A 20,055-nucleotide genomic window follows, 5' to 3' on the forward strand; every position below is an offset into this window, starting at 1 on the left:
CACACCCACCCAGTGGCCGTTTTTGTTTCTGTTGTGCTCACAGCAGCCGCATCAAAAGCTCTCAGCCCTCCTGTTTCACTCAAAACTTGAGCTTTCGCTCAAAGCACTCTGAGCTCGCATCTGTTGCCACTTGCTACGAGTACTTCGCTTTTGTGCCGTTGCTGCTCAGAGTTTCGGTTGCCGTTGCCTCGAAAACACGCCGAGAGTCGCGCGTGAAACGCACGCGTTCCAATTTTTCAAATTTATCAAGAAAAAAAAAACAAAAAAAAAGAACTGAAAAATTCAAGGCGCTATACTTAAAACTAAATCTAGCAAAGCAGCGTTTACTTAGAACTCCGCGCTTTTGTGGTGCGTATATCTATTTATTGCGGCTTTATAATCAAGCTTGTTTTATTTTTGTTATTCACAATCAGAATCCGGTTTTCAAACACGCATTTGGCATACCAGATGAGCAAATGTTTCATAGAACGCAAATGTTTACTTGTTTGGCAAGCAAAACAAAAAAAATGTATAAATAAAATTTAATAATAAATTTTCTCCCACATTTCTCGCTCTCTATATATGTATACTCTACATACTTCCATTACTATGCATATATATGCACGAATAATGTGTTGATTTGATCATTTTGATTTCATATTATTGAAAAAAAAAACCTGTGTCTTCAAGACTGTAACTTAATTGAAACGGAAATCATATAAGAATAAGTAGTGCATGATAATTCTGGAAATTCAAGAATCGGTTCAATATGTGTGTGTATAAAAATATACGAAAAATGGAACACGTAAAGCTCTTGCTACAGCAGATAAAATTTGTGAAATTTGAAAACACACGCTAAATTGTTCAGCTAATGTGAAAAATATCTACACGCTTCTACATATATGTTTATATACGAGTATAAGTGGCTATGTATATGAAGAATGCATACTCTTGATTATTGAAAACAACCTGTTGAAGGGCAAACATATTGCCTGCAGTTTCATTACCCCTTTGGGAATGTTTTGATGGCCTCGCATTGCCAGAACATACTCGTATGTGAATGCTTCATTCATGCTACAACGATTCCTGAAATACGAAGGCAGAGTTGTTTATTTCTCTGCATCAACAGCTTAATTCAATCGCTCCACATTTGTTGAGCTCTTCGTTTAAATGTCCACCAAAGAGAAATAGATAATGAAATGAAATTTGTACTTTCGAGTGAAGAAGATACTATTACGAATCCATTCATTTTTCTCTTTTGAGCTTTGAAAAAGGTTAATAACTTGTACTTGTACTTTCTTTCTCTATTTGAAAACATATAGAAATGATGGTTTCGATTTTCAGAAGAAATCTACAGTTTTAACTCTTGCTTTGGCTTCGTTGAATTGTGGAAGAATCCACCTTATATTCACAATTATAAAATGTTCCATAATATCTTGCCTATTCTCTACTCATTTCATGCCTGAAACTTTGAATTTTCCATTGCTATTATGAGCCTAGCCACTATACTTAGCTGCCCGCATAACTGCAAGCACATTTTTAATAATAATTTATAATTTTAATGGCAATCGGATTTCAAATGAAACCGACATGTTGATGCCTCACAGCTTCCCATGACGCACTCAACATGAATCTGAATATAAATCTTTAACAGCTAGGTCAGAGTCTTGTTTATTGACACACCAAAATGCAAACGTACTTACATACTCGTGCTACATACTTGTGTGTTCAATACACATTGATATGAAAATAATCTGTAAAGGCACACACCCAACCGAAAAACTTGAATATTTATTTGATTGTTTACTTTCATGTTTTCTTTTTCTTCTTCTAGCACAAGAACACAAAAGCCAGCTCGGCACAACAAACAGAAACCATTGAAATAATTGCACACGCACACACACACAGCCATGAGGTGATAATAATTGAATTTTTATTTACTATTTACCATTTATTTACTTATGTCCCACCATTACACTATTAACTAGCACGACCAACAACTAACCCATCAAATATTCTATATAATAAACATCTACTATACATGCCATTCAACATCAATCAGCCGACTACGTCATCATTGTCGTCGTCGTGCAAAGAAAAAACAAAACACAATTTATATATGGTATCAAAAAAACAAAAAAAAAAAAAACGTGAATCGCGCTCAAGTTCTTGGCACAAAGTTCTCAAACGACTCTTGGCGTCGTAGCCAATTAGTTGGGCCTGCTGCGTGGCGACACTCAGAGAAAAAGTCTACCAGATTATAAGCAATTGACTAGTGTAGAGAGATCTGAAACAAAAATCAGTCTTAAGCTCCAATTGTTGAAAAGAAGTGTACTGATGGATGAAATGCTTATTGAATCAGATCTGAATATTAACAACATTTCGAAATTGCAACAAACTAGTTATATGAATCATACTCATTAAACTGTTAGAATGTTAAACAACATTTACAAGTATAAGCATTTCTGGGTAATATGAGTTCCATTTTCTTCAGCAGAAACCGACTAAAAAAGCTTTATTGAAGCCCCCCCTTATTGAGATAACGCTAAAATTTTATCACGACTAGATGGACCGGTTTAAGTAGAAGAAGCAATATGTGTTAACAGACATCATGAAGATCATGAAGTTGAATAATATAAAAAATACTAAGTAAATGCCACATTTTCTTAAGACATCTTTAAAAAGAAGAAAGCTGTTACAAATTTTGATTTCTGTCCCAATCTAAGGCAGCTTTATGATATAGTATTTAACCCAATTTGGATGAATCTTTATATCATCCGACGAAGAGTGGCGTTCTTTCTCTGCGTAAGAAGAGTGTGGAGTCCTTAGCCCTTATGGTTTATCTCGTCATGTCGATCATATATAAGAACTTGTATGTATGTACCTCTAAAATGGCTTTAGAAAAAATTTGCCTTAACGTGTGTTAATGAGTTGTTTTACGAATTCAGTTCAATTTTCAAAAACACATCGAATAGGCGTCAAAATGAAAAAGTAACAAATAATATCGACAGCTCTAAGGGCTATAAAATAGGGAGGGAAAAAGAATCGCTTAAAGTTGCGTATGAAGATAGGGTATATTTTTTATTAGCAGTCTACACAGCAGATATACATATAATTCATTTTCTGTAGTCAACTAATAGAACAATCCTTAATAACGAAAACAAAATAAAATATTCGCTTCATATTAACATTTTCAGTTTTAATTTTTGAAAAACGATAAACTTTATCTATTAACTAAATTTATTAATTAAACAATAGTTGCCAATTAGCTGCGAATCAACATAAATTCTCACACTTCAGTAGCATTTCTGTTTTAGGTTTAATTTGATCTTTTTTTGCCCTTTCATACTAAGACGAACTCTCATTATTATCTCTGAGTGTAGGCAACGATGCTCTTTTATTTCCCAGCTCGCATTCAAATATCAATTTCTTGATTGCTTATTTTTGCGCATGATATTGAAAACAGGCAACAGGTAGCGACACATTTATGTTGTCTAGCTATAGGCGCAGTGGCCGCATACATAACTGTACATAACACTAAAAGCTCAACAACTTTTGCTGACAAATGACAGCACTTGGGGCAATATTGAAGTTAAGTTGTGTCCGAATGTTGCTCTGAAAATGTAACGAAAATACCCAAATAAATAACGCGCAGTACACAGCAGTAATTGGAGCTTTTGCTAGGACCAAATGGGGGTCATGCCAACTTTGTGAGTTGGCTCAAAAGCTAAAGTTGCTAAAGCATCATGGATATAACTCAAAAGTAAGCCGCAAAGTTGGTCCATTACGAGAGCTGCCAAAGAATTCACTCATCGCACTGCCTCGAAGACCTCACAGCTCATTTCCTCAATTACCTGTTAAGCTCAAGTGCTGTTTAGCAACAATTTAAAATTATCAGGATGTGGCAAAAGTGATTCACTTAGGTATACTAAATGTATGTAACAAAATACGCTAAAAAACACAGAGCTCTTCTGGCAATCTAGGCAGGAAACAAACAACTTTCTCGGCGCCTGCAATAAAGTGCCACAAACAGCTTAAAAGCTACACTGCTGAAATAAAAGTCTGATTAAAGTTTAAACAAAAAATTAAAACAAATTTGTAGAGCAATGATGGGGATTCTTGAATTTACACACCATTCTTCATGCAACAGCATGATTATTGCTTAAGCGGCTATATGATAAAGTTTTACCGATTTTGACAGTACTTTAGATTATGATGAGACTCTATAAAAAATTTAAAAATAATACTGGTACAAGTTATAAATGTATCCATTTAAATAAAATGAAATCAACTTAACCAGAACTCAATCAAAAAATATTAAAAATTATACCATCAAGGATGATGTTTTATCAAATTTCACTTTTTAATCGAGAAGAGAACCACTTTGTTTTTAAATTTGTCTTTGAAGTGCCATATTAGATCTCATAAATGAAATAAATAAATTGTCAAGTTTATTTAACCAATTTAATGATTGCTAATACAAAAAAAATAGATCTAAATTCTTCAAAATAATCTTGAATTAAACTGTTACTATGTGAGAAAAATAAACTTTAAAACTTTATACAAATGAATATTTTTAGAAATCTGGAAATAAGTCAAAGAAAATTTAAAAACATTTTAAATATTAAAAATAAAAACAATTTTAAATTAAATTCAAAAGAAAACTATTTTGAAAGAAAGTTGAACAAAAAACAAATTTGTTTAATTATTACAGACAATTTGTTCGGCCTATGTTTTTAATCAATGTATAGATATTATTGAGTTACTTAATTCTAGGAACAAAAAAATGTCAAATGCGTAGAAATTGCATCATCTCTTTAAAGAAAAACATTTGGAATTCATGAAGAATAACGTACTAGTATTTGACATAAAAATTAATAAAGAATAGAAAAACGCAGCCGCAGTTATAAATTTTAAAAAATAGTTTTAAAAGTTTGATATTTCAAGAAAATATTAAATGTTATTTTCTTCTCATTATTTTTGTTGACATTTTCATGTAAAACACTTCAAAAAAATAGCCGCATTTTTGAGCAGTGTCTCATAGGCGAGGAAAGCGCGTAAATGAAAAAAAGGAACAACTTGAAAATCCACCCAAAAAACTCCCACAGAGCTCTGAAGAGCGGCAGCTCAACAGGTGCCGTGACTGGCTTGGCAAATATACGAGCATAGTATACGTGTATGTACATTTGTACTCGTATATTCCTACACTGGAATTCACATAAGCTGTGCAAGCTGGTGAGGCCCACGCGGCGTATGAGTAATGCTTATAGATGTGCGCTCGGGCGCTTGTTAGAGTTTCAAGAACGCAATTGCGGCCAAATAAACTGAAGTGAAAACACAACCACAAACCAAATACATAGCCCAGTTTTTATATACTTGTTATTGTTATAAATATAATACATATATATACAAATTCCTGTGCGGGCATTTCAAGCAATGGAAATGGAATCAGAAACGAGCCCAAAAGAATGACATCATCAGCGGCAAGTTGCCGACAAACATGCTAATGAATCAGCTTGCGGCTTTTACAATATTGACACATAATATAACATACCTACAATATACTATATGGATAGCTATATACAGATTAGAATACAGATCTTAAAACAATTATTATTCACTTCCACAGCGATAACAGCGATTCGAGCGCTCCCCTGGCCGATTTCACGATTCCGCCACCAGCGGACGAAGAGAAATTTGTGCCTTTGGCTGACTTGAAAACCATGAGCGAACCTGCTGCAGCAACAACACCAACAACAACAACAGCAACAACAGCTACGAGTGTTGCTCCGAGCAGCAACACAACAGCTGCGAGTGCCACGCCCACAACAAATGACACAGCTGTGGCCAAGCCGGCTGGCGATGCGGACGATGGAATTTTCTCAATCATCTATAGAGTGGGCAAGAAAATTGCCATCGTTGGCTCGATCTATCTGGTCGGTTATATGGGCTGGTCGGTAGCCTGGCTTATAGCGCCAGTGATACTCTCGGTGGCGCGGGATCAACTGACAAAGACATCGGCCAAGAAGCGCGACATTGCCAAAGCCTCGGCCCTGGCCTCTGAGAAGGATGTGATTCTGGCACGCATTGATGAGCTGCCAGCCTGGGTCTATTTTCCAGATGTCGAGCGTTGTGAGTGGCTGAACAAGGTAGGTATTGTGTGAACCCCCAGTGGGTTACAATTTGAATCAAATATAATTTATGTTTAAGCCCTAAGCAGATCAAGTTTATGTGACTTTTCTGACACTCCTATAACTTCCATGATTCTTGGCATTTTTACAAATGTGACAATTAATCTGGGAAATTCAGGGAAGAGAGCGAGAGATGATGATAGATGATTAAATGCATTTGAGAGATTGGAGATGATGACAGAAAATGAAATGCATAAGAGAGATGATGAAATGCATTTGAGAGATTAGAGATGATGACAGATAGGGAAATGCATTAAAGAGATGAGAGGTGATGATAGAAAGGTGATGACAGAAAATGAAATGCATAAGAGGGATGGGAGATGATGATAGAGAGATGATAACAGATAGTGAAATGCTTTATTTATTCTGGGAGATGATGATAGAGAGGTGACAACAGATAGTGAAATTCTTTACAGACATGAGAGATGATGATAGAGATTTCCTATAACTTCAACAATGCTTGGAATTCTTACAAATCTGGGAAATTCAGTGAAGAGAGCGAGAAATGAGAGAAACATTATGATAGATGATTAAATGCATTAAAGAGATGGGAGATGATGATAGATGATTAAATGATGACAGAAAATGAAATGCATAAGAGAGATTGGAGATGATAATATAGAGATGATAGGATATGATTAAATGCTGTATGATGAAATTATAATTATAAATAAAGCATATTAGCAAGGTAGTAAAAAATTAATACGTTCTAAAAGAAGAGAGCAAGGAGGAGTCCTGCACCAAAACTGTCCTACAGTGAGCTAACAACGGCAGGTTAATTAGCCGAGGTCTAGTAGACTAGGCAGGTAAACAAAGATTGGGATCCTTAGCTTAGACCTGTAATTGTTCTGCCTAAGATCGATATCCTTTACTTTAACCGCCTTCTTTTCTTTTTGCAGATACTCAAGCAAGTGTGGCCCAATGCCAATCACTTTGCCCGCACCCTAGTCAAGGAGACGATCGAGCCAAATGTGGCGCTCGCGCTCTCCAATTATAAAATGAATGGCTTCCGTTTTGATCGCATCATACTGGGTACGATACCGCCACGTATTGGCGGCGTCAAGATCTATGACAAGAATGTGGATCGCAATGAGATTATCATGGACTTGGATCTGTTTTACGCGAGCGATTGCGACATCAACTTTTACTTGGGTGGCATGAAAGGCGGCATCAAGGATTTCCAAATACATGGATGGGTGCGCGTGGTTATGAAGCCACTCATACGTTCGATGCCCCTGGTTGGTGGCCTGCAAATATTCTTCCTAAACAATCCCAATATCGACTTCAATTTGGTGGGCGTTATTGATTTCATGGACATGCCGGGACTGAGTGATCTGCTCCGACGCATTATTGTGGAACAAATAGGCAATGTGATGGTGTTGCCAAACAAGCTGCCCATCTCGTTAAGCGATGAGGTTTCGGCTGTGGCTCTCAAAATGCCCGAACCGGAGGTATGTGTATTGTCAATAATTCCGAGGCTTATTCGCTCACTTCTAAATCGGCTGTTTGGCAGGGCCTGTTGCGCATACACGTTGTGGAGGCCAAGGATCTGATGAAGAAGGACATTGGCGTCCTGGGCAAGGGCAAGTCCGATCCCTATGCCATCATCAATGTGGGCGCCCAGGAGTTCAAGACGCAAATCATTGACAACAATGTGAATCCGAAATGGTATTATTGGTGCGAGGTGCGTATTATGCGATTCTTGCATGCCAAGGCACAATGCGTTTCTTTTTGCTTTTTGTAGTGTAGTGTAGTTAGTGTGTTGAGCGACAACTTGCTGCATGCTACACAACGCAATCTTTTTGTAATTTGTAGTGCCAGTTGCGTTTTATTTTTATATTTTGTGTTGATTTCTCTTCATTTATGTTTACAATTCATTACCTTTTGTTTGTGGACAAAAAATAACGCCGATAAATAGGCGCCAGTTTATATTGAAATGGGTCAATGGGTTGATATTGAAATCAAGGACTCGGATGATTCCAAGAAAGATGAAAAATTGGGCAGGTAAGCGAACACAACATGGTTGCATGTTTTCATGATTTCTTTCTGTTGATCGAATATATATATATTTTTGGTAAGCCCCCCTAATGTACATATATGTATGTATGCCTAAGTATGTGAGTAACCAAATGGTCGTGTTTGCATGTTTAGCCAAAAATAAAAGCCATTCCAGCTACCTTACACCTTTAATTACTGTTATCTCTCTCTCTCTCTCTCTCTCTATTTTCCAACTCTTCTCAACTTACACTGTGCTCACACTGTTGTTGTTTTCTAGGCGTCTATTTTTACAACCACACAACACTATGTTGGTTTTTCTTTATGGGACTATGATCAAACAATGCCAGGTGTACAGAGCGATGATCTATTGGGCAGGTTGTATTTCGATTTGCGATTGCTGTTTCGTATTGTTTGATTATCGCGTTTGAGTTTTATTTTGAAAAGTTTTCACTTGAGTTGAGTTCGCTCCAAACTGACACCAGACACCGATCATGATAATGATAATGATAGCTACAAATATTGATATCGATATCGATCACGTCACCTCTTAACAACTAATACTGCATGCCACCCACTTGGCACACTAACACGCTGACACACCCACTGAAGAAAGCTGCATGCTATCTGATCTCCTCAACTAGACTCACACGACACACAGCTGCATGCTATGCAACCAAATGCGATCCAAATGCGATCCGTATTGATTGAAACTAACATTATGATATATGTATGTGTATGTATCTTCTCTGTTGCCGCCCATGCCTCTCAATCGTACGAAGGCTGTTGTCGATGTTTCGCAGCACACCCTTCTTGTCTTTAAGCTTTACGACTGGGATCGCACTGGGGATGATGAGTCGCTCGGCAGGTTAGGAAACTTGAATAATTTGAAAGATACACACAAACACACAAACACAAACACACACACAAACTCTCTACTGGGTCCCTCTTACAGGAATGAGTTGTGCTACCAATTCCCCTCAAGTTCTCCAACAGAATATATGTATGGTACTTAGTCTGATATAGATTATACCGTTAACCCTAAATACCAGCTGGAGCTAACATATGCTGGGAGTCCAACTAACAAATCTAATGCTTCTTTCATGATTTACACATTCCCGCCAACTCTTTAAGAAAACTTTACTAAATTCTTCATTTCCCCCACACTGCACAGATGCTCCATCGATATATCGAATGTGGTTAAGAAAGGCGTCCTTGATACAGTGAGTAGTGCAACAAAATCCTACTTAAGCCTATACTTAATACTGTACCCTCTTGACAGTGGCTGACCCTGGAAGATGCTAAACACGGTCTATTGCACGTACGCCTTCAGTGGTATAAGCTCACGGCTGATCCGAACGACTTGCCCCAGATACTGCAGGAAACCAAATTGTTGCGTGTCACGAGCATGAGCGCTGCCGTTCTGACCGTCTTCATCGACTCGGCACGCCACCTGAAGGTGCCCAGAAAACATCACATTTTCGTGAATCGAAGTTAACGTTTTGTTCCACAGCAAGCGCGTTCCAGCTCCAAGCCGGATCCCTATCTGGTGTGCAGTGTGAACAAACAGAAGAATCAGACTGCCATGATAATGCGCGATGATTCGCCGGTGTGGGAGCAGGGCTTCACTTTTCTCGTCCAGAATCCCGAGAATGAGACTCTGAACATTAAAATATATGACCAGAAAACTGGCAACGATATTGGACAGTATGCCTATTCTTTAAGCACACTTCTGAAGCAATTCAACATGGAGGTCATCCAGCAACCGTTCCAACTACAAAAGTCGGGACCAGAGTCCAAACTGTACATGTCCCTGTCGCTGCGCATCTTGAAGGCTGGCGAGATTGACAAGGAGGGCGATCCAATAGAACAGGCGGGGTCACTAACGCGCAGCAGCTCGGTGAAGACTCCAGACGGCTCTCTAGGCAACAAGGTACAGTCAAAACAAAATATTCACTAGCTCGTCCCTTATAAGCCAGAAAAGCAAGTTGATTTCTCTTTGATTGCAAACTGATTTAAATCGACTCTAGATACACTTCAGGTTGTACATTTCAATCAGAGCGACACTAAAATTTCTCTTCCCTATTGTGGCTCAAAAGTTTTAGACGTGTTAGACGGACATATCTATCTGCCTTCTAGTATGCCATTAACCCTTCTGGTAAAGGGTATAAGAATAGAAAACAGTTTTTTTTTTAAATATTTTATATGTGTTGCTAAAAAAATAAAGCTACATTCTTCCTATACTCTTGAAATAATTTAGTAAGCTTTTTAAAAGTGCCATATATTTTATAATAGAAAATTAAATTTCTGTATAGGATACATTTTGTTAAATGAACAAATTTCCTCTCCTCTGCTCTTGAAATAATTTAGTAAGATTTTTAAAAAGCCAGATATTTTATATTTTATATATGTATATCAATAAATTAAATTCCTTCCGTTTCGTCAAATTGTTAGACTTCTCTTAAATCGAAAGCGAAAATTTCCTTGGATAGGAAATACTTCGAACATTTAGTAATATAAATAAGTTTTCTACTTTTTACAAAGGATCCACTGGCCCTCAACAAGCGTCTATCATCGGAAGCGCCCATTGGCGAAGAGGAGCAACCCGTAGCAGCGAAAATCTCCCCATCACTATCCGCGTCTACGCCCCTGGAGAAACCATACACAGCCGCCCTGGCCGTGGGTGAGATGGCCGGCTCGTTGCTGACCCATCGCTTTCCCGAAACTACCTCAACGAGTGGCGAGCACAATCTGGGCCGTATACAGCTCTCTATACGCTACAGCGAAAGTCGCCAGACACTCGGAGTCACTATACACAAGATAATGAACATACCGCTGCGCGATCCCTCGAATATACCTGATCCATATGTGAAGCTCTATTTACTGCCGGGTCGCAGCAAAGACTCCAAGCGCAAGACCAGTGTGATCAAGGACAATTGCAACCCCGTCTATGATGCCGCATTCGAGTACCAGATATCCGTTGCCGAGCTCATGCAGACCGAGCTCGAGGTCACGGTGTGCACGCAGAAGGGTTTTCTGTCCGGCGGCAGTCCCATCATTGGCATGGTAGGTAGCTAGAGCCCTAACCACCCCTAGACAGCCAGCTACCTGAGGGTTGCTGCTGCATGAAATGCTTGTAATTCCCAACCTCACATTCGGGGTAGTGGTTGTATAAATAACGGATATGTCGATTAGCATTTGTTCTTGCTTCGGCAGAACATATACTAAAATTGGAACGATACAGAGAAGATTAGCATGGCCCCTGCGCAAGGATGACACGCAAAATCGTGAAGCGTTCCACATTTTTTTGTGTCCTTCCCATTGCGTCCAAAAAATGATCGCCCTATATGATCTATTTTTTTGTATATTTTTTTTTTGTAATTCCCAACCTCACATTCGGGGTAGATGTTGTATAAATAACGGATATGTCGGTAATCATTTGTTCTTGCTTCGGCAGAACATATACTAAAATTGGAACGATACAGAGAAGATTAGCATGGCCCCTGCGCAAGGATGACACGCAAAATCGTGAAGCGTTCCACATTTTTTTGTGCTCTTCCCTTTGCGTCCAAAAATTAATCGCTCTCTTTATTTTTTTCAGCTCAAAGTACCTCTGGATAATGGAGAAATAATAAAGAACACGGGCCTGAACACATGGTTCGATTTGCAACCTGAGCAGAAGCACGAGTGAAGAAACCAAATCCTTGAACAGCACAGCATAATTAAATGCACGGAAGGAATATCTATGTATTTGTATTTGTATTTATTATAAAGCGTATAATTTACTTTCAAAATTGTTTTTACCTTCTACTATTAGACGTGCCTCTGACTTTTATTGTCCTTATTGATTCGTAGCGAAATAAATCGAATTGAGTGTGTTTTAAAAGTGAAACAAAAATAAGTCCCTGGCTTTTCATCCAAGATTTGAACTGATCAGACAATTTAGGCATTTTTCAGAGTCAACTTGTCTCGTCATGCTTGATTAAGAACATATGTACATAATGTATACAAGTATTATATACTTTATGGGGCATCTTCAAGCTCCTTCTGTGCCCGAAGGTTACATTTTTTTCGAGATATGCTTATAAATGTATTCAAATCGATAGACTTTAAATTTTCCAAAAAATTACATACATATGTATATTATTAAAAACTTTTTACTTGATTGCTGAATTACATAAATATAACACCAAATCAAGTGGAAAAGCTAACGACTTTGAAATACACTTTACCTATACGTGGAATATTTAAATGAATTTTACAAAAATAAACAAAGTTGAAATATAAATAGAAAAAAAACCATTTCGATCGATTATACCTCCTTAGGGATTTGAACTCACGTAAATAAATTCTGTATCTGTGTGTCTGTGAGTCAAAGCAGCAACAAGAACAGGCATGAAAAGTTTGAAATACAAATATAGGGCAGCTGTATGCAATTTGATGTCCCTAGCTTTTATAATCTCTGAGATTAAGGTGTTCATACGGACGGACGTACGAGCAGACATACAGACATGGCTAAATCAACTCCTTTTCAATTTGCACAATATACCTTTGTACACTTCATTTACAGGGAATAAACAAGTTTCCACATTTAAGACATTTTTATTTTTTAATTACAAAAATATAAAAAACAATAATACTTTAAGTACAAGCCCAACCATTTGTGACTTGTTTAGATAAATATTAAAATAAAGCTTTGCTTGGGATACATTCGAAATGCAATTCGATTATATAGCTATATGGACATGCAGGTACGTGTGTAACTACAAATATAACAAATTTCATACCTTAGATGGTTAGTTTTCAAACATGTCTTTGGCATCGTCGAGTTTTTCTTTAAGTTCTGCGTAAAAATGAATATCAACTTCAATTCTATCGTATTCATTAACAGGCGAATGCGTCATATATAGAATAAAATCGGCTGACCCCTGAGTCAGGGAAATATCAGGCAGCAGAAGTCTAGCTTCTGGCTCATAAATCTTAAAATCTTCATTTTCAATTTCCTCAATAGAACTGGCAACATTTGGTAATTGTATACTGTGAAAAATAATATATTATTAAATTATTTAAGAATCCATTAAATACTCGTATATTTTACCTGAATTTTGTACTTTTTAGCGCCAGTCTGTGTACTATTAATTTTGAAAAAGTGTAAGTCTTATGGTGTGTATAATTTGTATTCAAGAGTAAAGCGATGAGCTCTTGCAGATCCCCCATGTCCAATTCCATAAAGTTCAGCATGCAATGGATGTGGGCGACACTTATGAGGGATATCTGTTGGTGCCGCTGATAGGTGGATAGTTTTCGGATTCGCTCCAATAACGGCTTTAAATTGGACAGCTGACGACCCACTAACAACTCATACATATAGGTGATATTCAGATGCTCATTCGACGCCAACAATGCTGTCCATAACTCCTCCGATAAATATCCTGTATTTTTTGTCAACTTGATCAGAGCTCTGGCGGCTCGCATTTTTATTCTGTGCTCTTGGGAGTGTCGTCCATAACTGGGATCGCTTAGTGCTCTATCGTTATTTATTCGCAACAATTCGTCGAGAAGCGGATTCAAAACTTTTGGAGAGTTATCGCAAAAAGCATTTCGAATTTGAACATAGTGGTTGATCCTAAGAGTGTGTCCGTCATGCGCCCTCAGAATTAGATCGTATTCATAGGCTTCCTCAATGCTGGTAAAAATTAGAATAAACAACGGTATTAACGAATATATATCTCAACATTTCCTTACCTTTGCTCTCCTTCAACGGCCCCACCGAAAAGCAGGCCTTTTATGTAAAATGTATTTGGTATACACTTGGCATACTTTAAAATATTCTCCACCAACCAACAATTGTCAAAATCAGTGGCCCATATTTTCCAAATCAGCGAGTGGTTTTCTTCAACGCTCAGATATTTATTTGCGTATTCCAGTATTGGCGGTACCCTGTAATCCATATGAATAGAGTAAGGAGTTTGGTTGACTATTTTCCTACTCACGGCAATGTGAAATGCTCCTGGGCCCAAAACTTTTTTAGCAAATCAACTAGCAGTGGTAGAATCCTTTCGTCTTCTAAGCGACCCGTGTGGGCTGCCAATAGCTCTGATAGTTTCTTAAACGTTTCCACTTTTCCCGTTGTCAAAAGATCATATGGATTTATAACTTGACTCCATTCCTCCGCATTTTGTTGGACAAACAAATCGACACTGCTCTCCAGCACCAACTCTCTTTCCTCATCAGTCTCACAACCCAACTTGTCCAGCAAATGGGCTTGCAACAGCTGAAGATCTGAACATCTGTGCAATAAAGCAACATTCAGGTCGTATTCTGTGCGCAAGAATTCCAAGCACTCCTCCTTTTCAGTGCCGTGCATTTCGATCCATTTGAATACGAGCAGAAATCGCCACAGCCCGTGTCGCTCCTTTGGCTGACTCTTCAGCTGGATTCTGAGCTTATTTAGGATGCTCGAATAATGGTTAATGTTAACGTTCCCTTCGATTATATCGTAGCAACGTTTACTTAAGTTATCAATGGGCCGTTTATACTTGATATACCATTTTATCAACGACTGCAACTTCCCAAGGCCGTTGAAATAGTCACCCGGCTTTAGCAACGTCTCGATGCATAGGAGATACTGCGTTATAGATATTGGATCTTCCTGAAAGAAGAATGTAAATGCTCTTTTATTCTGTATCTTTATTTAAGCAAATTGAAAGAAGGGAAGGCCAGCCATGAAGGCATGAACTTACGCACTCGGAAAATAGAATCAATGTCACCAGAAACCTACCAGAAAGATTTCGCCCACTAACCGTATCGCTCGCCATCGCAGCCGGGAATTTTGAACGGAGCGTACGCATGCGCACAACTTAAGTAAGTCTTCGCTTCCAATAATCAGACACTTTTTCAATTCGTCCTGCTTCAGGAGCTGCAACCAATATAGCAGTGCCACAGAATTCCATTGTATTTTCACAAATTCTTCCAGGAACTGCTCGATACTGCTATACGGCTTGAAGAACGTATTTAAAAATGTTAGCTCATCGCACTTTTCATCATTGTAAAGTTGTATGTTGTTGGTGGCCTCTAAAACTTCGCGCAGTATTTTAATACGACACAGTTTTTCAATTGAAAGATTGCTTCCAATATACGACAACGTATAGTACAACGCCCAGATCTTATCCTTGTTGCGTAAGATGTTCACGTACAGTACTCGCAACCAGCCCATTCTGTAATCACTTTCGTTCCAGCTTATAATATAATATAGCGCGTCGCTATCTATGGGTAGCCTCTCATCGTGCTGCTCAAAAATCTCCAACGCCTCGATAAAGTTGAGCCAATCTTTATTGTATAGCACAGGAGACCAATTCCAGCTGGCACGCATATTATCCACCAACTCGCTTTCTTCATTTGTTTGGAGTACGGCTACCCTTAGTTTCTTCATCACCTCAACAGCCGAGCTGTGCTCTCGGGGATCATTTGACATGCAAAGAAGTTGTAGAACCGTATCTAGTTGTGAGCTGCAGGCCCATTCCATTCTCAATTCTTGCACAAAATCATCGCAGAACTGAAGAAGGACTGCTGCAGCGTGGGGATGTGGTTGGGGCTCACGACTCAGACAAAGCGACCAGACTTGATTCAAAAGCAATTTACGTTCAACTTGGAGTAGCAAGGACAGGTACTTTTTGACACATTCCATGAATTTAGACATCATTGTACTTCCCGCTCTGCCATAGCCTCCACCAATGAGTAAGGCAATGAGTCTTTCAAATTTCGCCCCAACATTCACATTTCCGTGTTCCAGCAAAGAGTAAATATGATTCAGAATTTCTTCCAATTTATCTTCGTTATCACAGGCCTGATCTCGATAGAATTCATCCAATTTCTCTGAAAGCGTATCGTTTTCCTTTATGGCCTCGAAAAATTTGACAACTTCTTCTGGGGTTTTTGCCGACAGATCTTCCGTCCCCGGATTTTCAATATTCGTTTCATCCTGGAGCTGGAGCTGTTGTAGCCGTGGTCGTTTCGGAGGGGCTTCTCCTACTGCTGTTGTATCATTCCTATTCGTTTCTAGGCTGTGTTTGGCACCTGAAGTAGTGGCACGTTCTTCAAGAATCGGTACTTGGCCACTTGGTTTATCCCATTGGTATCCCACGTACTTAATGTCCACTGAATCTGCTTCATTATTCTCCTCATCATAAAGTATCAGTTGGCATTCTTTAGGATCGGTAGCACCACTTAGTCCATATTTTGGAGCTTTATAGATGAGTAACTTATGTGACTTATCCTTTGCAATGGGCCGAATGCGTTCCGAATGCCAATTGCCAATTTTATCGCGAATAGATATACAATAATCGGATATTACGTCGTTTAGTAATAGATGTATAGCGACGTTGCCTTCAAAGGGTATTAAGGAGTTGCAACAGCGGTTAATGTGGACTTTTGAGCTGGCATGGCGTATGCCCTCCGAAAATATAGTACGAGTTTCACTTTCCCCATTGCTCTTTTCTATGAAGACCGTAAATGCCAGATACATCTACAAAAATATAAGCTCAAGTTATCGATGTGAAGCTGATTTTGATTGAAAATGCTTACCGTCTCATCCTTGCCAAAATCTTGGGTTATCACACTGTCTTCCGGTAATTGCACCAATTCGGGAGTAATCTTTTCCTTCATTCTGGGAAAATGTTCTTTTACAACATTTTTATTCGTCTTTATAATGCAAAAGCTGGTCAATTCAAATTGAAACCTCTTCCGGCTTTTATCTGTAGCGACCATTTTTTCCTCGACTGGCACAAAAGTGAGATCGGAACTGGTAATTTTTTTTTTACTTGTAGATTGTAAGGTATTGGCCGATACGAGACGTGTTCCATTGTGTTCCTTGTATGCTTGCACCAATTGACACACAATTTTAATTGGCCCTTTATGCCTTTTTGATAACGTCAAGACTACCGTGGGACTTGTACCTTTTTTCGGCCCAGTCAGCGGGCCTTTCAACGTTTCCTTAACAGTCCGGTAAAAATAGCGCGACTTAGGGTTGATCTCAACACTAAAGTCAATCACAGCCATTTGAATAAATGCATGAATCTATGTACATATATAAATACATATGTATATCTACATATATACATACATACATATAGAGATACAACAGTTGAACGAGCTTACTGCTTAGATGAGAATTATGGCTGAAATAGCAAGGGCTTTAAGTGTTATTTTTAAATTATTCTCGTATGGATATTATATCAAACATACCAGCTTGAATATTAATCTCTCCGAGCGTCTACTGTTTATTAAAACATGTTTTTTTTTAATTTAACAATCCGCCGGCACATGTATTGCTTACAAAGTTTCTTATCATTGAACAGTGCTTAAAAACGCAAAAAAATGAGCTGATCTTCAACAGCTGTTAGAGACTGAACCCAAATGTCACCAGATGCTATCTAGGGTGTTTTATTAGCTCCACCTATCGTGCCTGTTACATTGTGAAACAAATGTAGCCCTAATTCAACTTTATTTTATTAAATTTGTTTTTAAAATTTCTACAAACAAAGGTATCTCCATTTTTAATGAAATGTCATGTCATTTTATAAAGTTTTGTATTATTTATAATGTCCTAACAAATTTAATTACAATTTTGTACATAAAAAGACGTTAAATACTTATAACTGTAGTTAACAAAACCAGGTGGCGCCACAAACACTTTTATTTTTTCGTTTCCTTATAATTCCCAACTACTTGTTCATCGAAATTACCATATAAATACAAGGTATTTTGAGGTACACTCGTTCTTGCTTCGGCAGAACATATACTAAAATTGGAACGATACAGAGAAGATTAGCATGGCCCCTGCGCAAGGATGACACGCAAAATCGTGAAGCGTTCCACATTTTTTTGTCACCACAACCTCCCAATCGCCGGACTAATGGATGCACGTTTATCGATTCAGCAGCGTAAACCGTTTATTTTTAGTAAAAAGGTAGCCCTAATTCAACTTTATTTTATTAAATTTGTTTATAAAATTTCTACAAATAAAGGTATCTCCATATTTAATTAAATGTCATATTTTTCATATAGTTCTGTATTATTTATAATGTCCTAACAAGTTTAATTACAATTCTGTACAAAAAATACGTTAACTACTTATAACTGTAGTTAACAAAAACAAAACGTTTTAAAAATTGTGGGAATGAATATGCTTGAGTTTCATAAATTACGGAAGTGTGCTATAACAACAATTCCTTTTATTTCTTTACCGAATTACGCCAGGTGGCTCCACAAACACTTTTATTTTTCGTTTCCTTATAATTCCCAACTACTTGTTCATCGAAATCACCATATAAATACAAGGTATTTTGGGTTACACTCGTTCTTGCTTCGGCAGAACATATACTAAAATTGGAACGATACAGAGAAGATTAGCATGGCCCCTGCGCAAGGATGACACGCAAAATCGTGAAGCGTTCCACATTTTTTTGTCACCTCAACCTCCCGATCCCCAGACCAATGGATGCACGTTTATCGATTCAGTTTTAACCGTTTATTTTAATAATTAATTTGGTTATATAGAAAATGTTGTTGTTGTTTTTTTTTACATGCACAGTTCATGTAATTTATAAGTGTACTTAATAATTTGTTTTTTTTTTGTTTCGTATAATAAAATATTTTAATGTTGCGCTTGTTGTTGTTGTTGTTTTTATACATAATTCTTATGCTCCTCTTCGCTTAATGCATATTTGCATACAAAATTTGCAATTTTTTCAACACAGTTGTTGGGTTTTTTTATACATTTATGTATAATGCTCGTTTAAAACAAATGTTGTTGTATTTTGGACACCACATTAATTAAATTGTTATTGTTGTTGCTGTTGTGTTAATTTTAATAATACACAATATTTAATATTTAATTTCATATGTTTAAGTGCAAAAATCCAATTCAGTAAAAATTAATTTCATTTTTTGTAATTAATGACAATACCTCGGAAGCTTTTATTTTTCAGAGCAGATGACAGACGGACAGAAATTGTTTAAATATTTAATAAATCTTTGTAGATTGAATTGGATTTTTTCATAGCGATTGTGTCCGGCTATGTGGCATTTATACGCCTTTTATTTTCTCCCCTATCTCTCCCTGCCTCCCTCTCTGATTTGTTATCCTAATATTTTGAAAATACATAATTATGCACAATAATTATAGCTTGCAGTTTAAAAAATATTTATATGTATATAATAATAATATAATGTTTTCTTCTTGAATTTTATTTCATAAATGGACACATGACTCAGGCTCTTGGTTTTGCTTTTAGTTTTTATTTGTATTTGTTTTGTATTTGTATTTATATCAGTAATTGCCAAAGTAAATTATTCATTTGAATTTGTATTCTCTCAATATATAAGTATATATATATATATATTATATATATATATATATATATATATATATATATATATATAGATATATATATATATATATATATATATATATATATATATCTATATATATATATATATATATATATATATATATATATATATATATATATATATATATATATATATATATATATATATATACATATGTATGTATGTTTGCTTGCTGCTTGTTATATACCAGTTTGTATATGAAGAAATTTGCAGCGCCTTGGCCAAGCCTATATACTTGTATGTATGTATGTATGTATGTATGTATGTATGTATACAAGCATATATGTATCTATATATATACATATTATATATGTGAAACTGTATGTAATTCAACTTGAGGTAGTTCGCTTACTTTTTCAATTTGTCGGTTCAGCTGTTTCGCATCCTTAACCCATGGCCTAACACTAGTCTCTAACATAATTATATAAATATATATGAAGCACATTTATATAAAGCACACATTTAACATTTATATGTA

At 37.0% G+C, this 20,055-nt stretch overlaps 2 protein-coding genes and 4 non-coding genes across 9 annotated transcripts; 5 read left to right on the forward strand and 1 right to left on the reverse strand.

The window, feature by feature from the left end:
* The first annotated feature begins 223 nt into the window (after nucleotides 1-223).
* LOC115623386 (extended synaptotagmin-2) lies at nucleotides 224-11,959 on the forward strand. 3 transcript variants are annotated; one of them, XM_030517686.1, is made up of 11 exons: nucleotides 224-348; nucleotides 1,814-1,894; nucleotides 5,609-6,128; nucleotides 7,070-7,621; nucleotides 7,684-7,854; nucleotides 8,089-8,174; nucleotides 9,340-9,388; nucleotides 9,448-9,624; nucleotides 9,679-10,098; nucleotides 10,710-11,231; nucleotides 11,767-11,959. In XM_030517686.1, the coding sequence occupies exons 2-11, from the start codon at nucleotides 1,890-1,892 to the stop codon at nucleotides 11,854-11,856; spliced, it is 2,592 nt and encodes an 863-aa protein (XP_030373546.1). In that variant the 5' UTR covers nucleotides 224-348; nucleotides 1,814-1,889; the 3' UTR covers nucleotides 11,857-11,959. The 3 variants fall into 3 exon arrangements, with proteins under 3 accessions (XP_030373546.1, XP_030373544.1, XP_030373547.1); XM_030517684.1 differs by lacking the exon at nucleotides 8,089-8,174 and adding an exon at nucleotides 8,446-8,543; XM_030517687.1 differs by lacking the exon at nucleotides 8,089-8,174 and adding an exon at nucleotides 8,948-9,033.
* Nucleotides 11,366-11,472, forward strand: LOC115624428. The gene has a single exon (XR_003995464.1). It is a non-coding gene; the product is annotated as a U6 spliceosomal RNA (small nuclear RNA).
* LOC115624432 lies at nucleotides 11,607-11,713 on the forward strand. Its single transcript, XR_003995468.1, has one exon. It is a non-coding gene; the product is annotated as a U6 spliceosomal RNA (small nuclear RNA).
* Nucleotides 11,960-12,869: 910 nt separating the features above from the next.
* LOC115623652 lies at nucleotides 12,870-17,498 on the reverse strand. Of its 2 annotated transcripts, none has more exons than XM_030518106.1 (7): nucleotides 17,409-17,498; nucleotides 16,749-17,356; nucleotides 14,947-16,689; nucleotides 14,159-14,817; nucleotides 13,911-14,105; nucleotides 13,264-13,851; nucleotides 12,870-13,202 (listed from the first exon to the last, which is right to left on the reverse strand). In XM_030518106.1, the coding sequence occupies exons 2-7, from the start codon at nucleotides 17,220-17,222 to the stop codon at nucleotides 12,962-12,964; spliced, it is 3,900 nt and encodes a 1,299-aa protein (XP_030373966.1). In that variant the 5' UTR covers nucleotides 17,223-17,356; nucleotides 17,409-17,498; the 3' UTR covers nucleotides 12,870-12,961. The 2 variants fall into 2 exon arrangements, with proteins under 2 accessions (XP_030373966.1, XP_030373965.1); XM_030518105.1 differs by having other exon boundaries at nucleotides 16,749-17,341; nucleotides 17,409-17,451.
* A 442-nt stretch (nucleotides 17,499-17,940) lies between these two features.
* On the forward strand, nucleotides 17,941-18,047 carry LOC115624433. Its single transcript, XR_003995469.1, has one exon. It is a non-coding gene; the product is annotated as a U6 spliceosomal RNA (small nuclear RNA).
* Nucleotides 18,048-18,521: 474 nt separating this feature from the next.
* Nucleotides 18,522-18,628, forward strand: LOC115624434. Its single transcript, XR_003995470.1, has one exon. It is a non-coding gene; the product is annotated as a U6 spliceosomal RNA (small nuclear RNA).
* Nucleotides 18,629-20,055: the final 1,427 nt, after the last annotated feature.

This window comes from Scaptodrosophila lebanonensis, unplaced genomic scaffold (assembly GCF_003285725.1).
Source record: "Scaptodrosophila lebanonensis strain 11010-0011.00,11010-0021.00 unplaced genomic scaffold, SlebRS2 tig00000053-arrow-pilon, whole genome shotgun sequence".
NCBI lineage: Eukaryota > Metazoa > Arthropoda > Insecta > Diptera > Drosophilidae > Scaptodrosophila > Scaptodrosophila lebanonensis.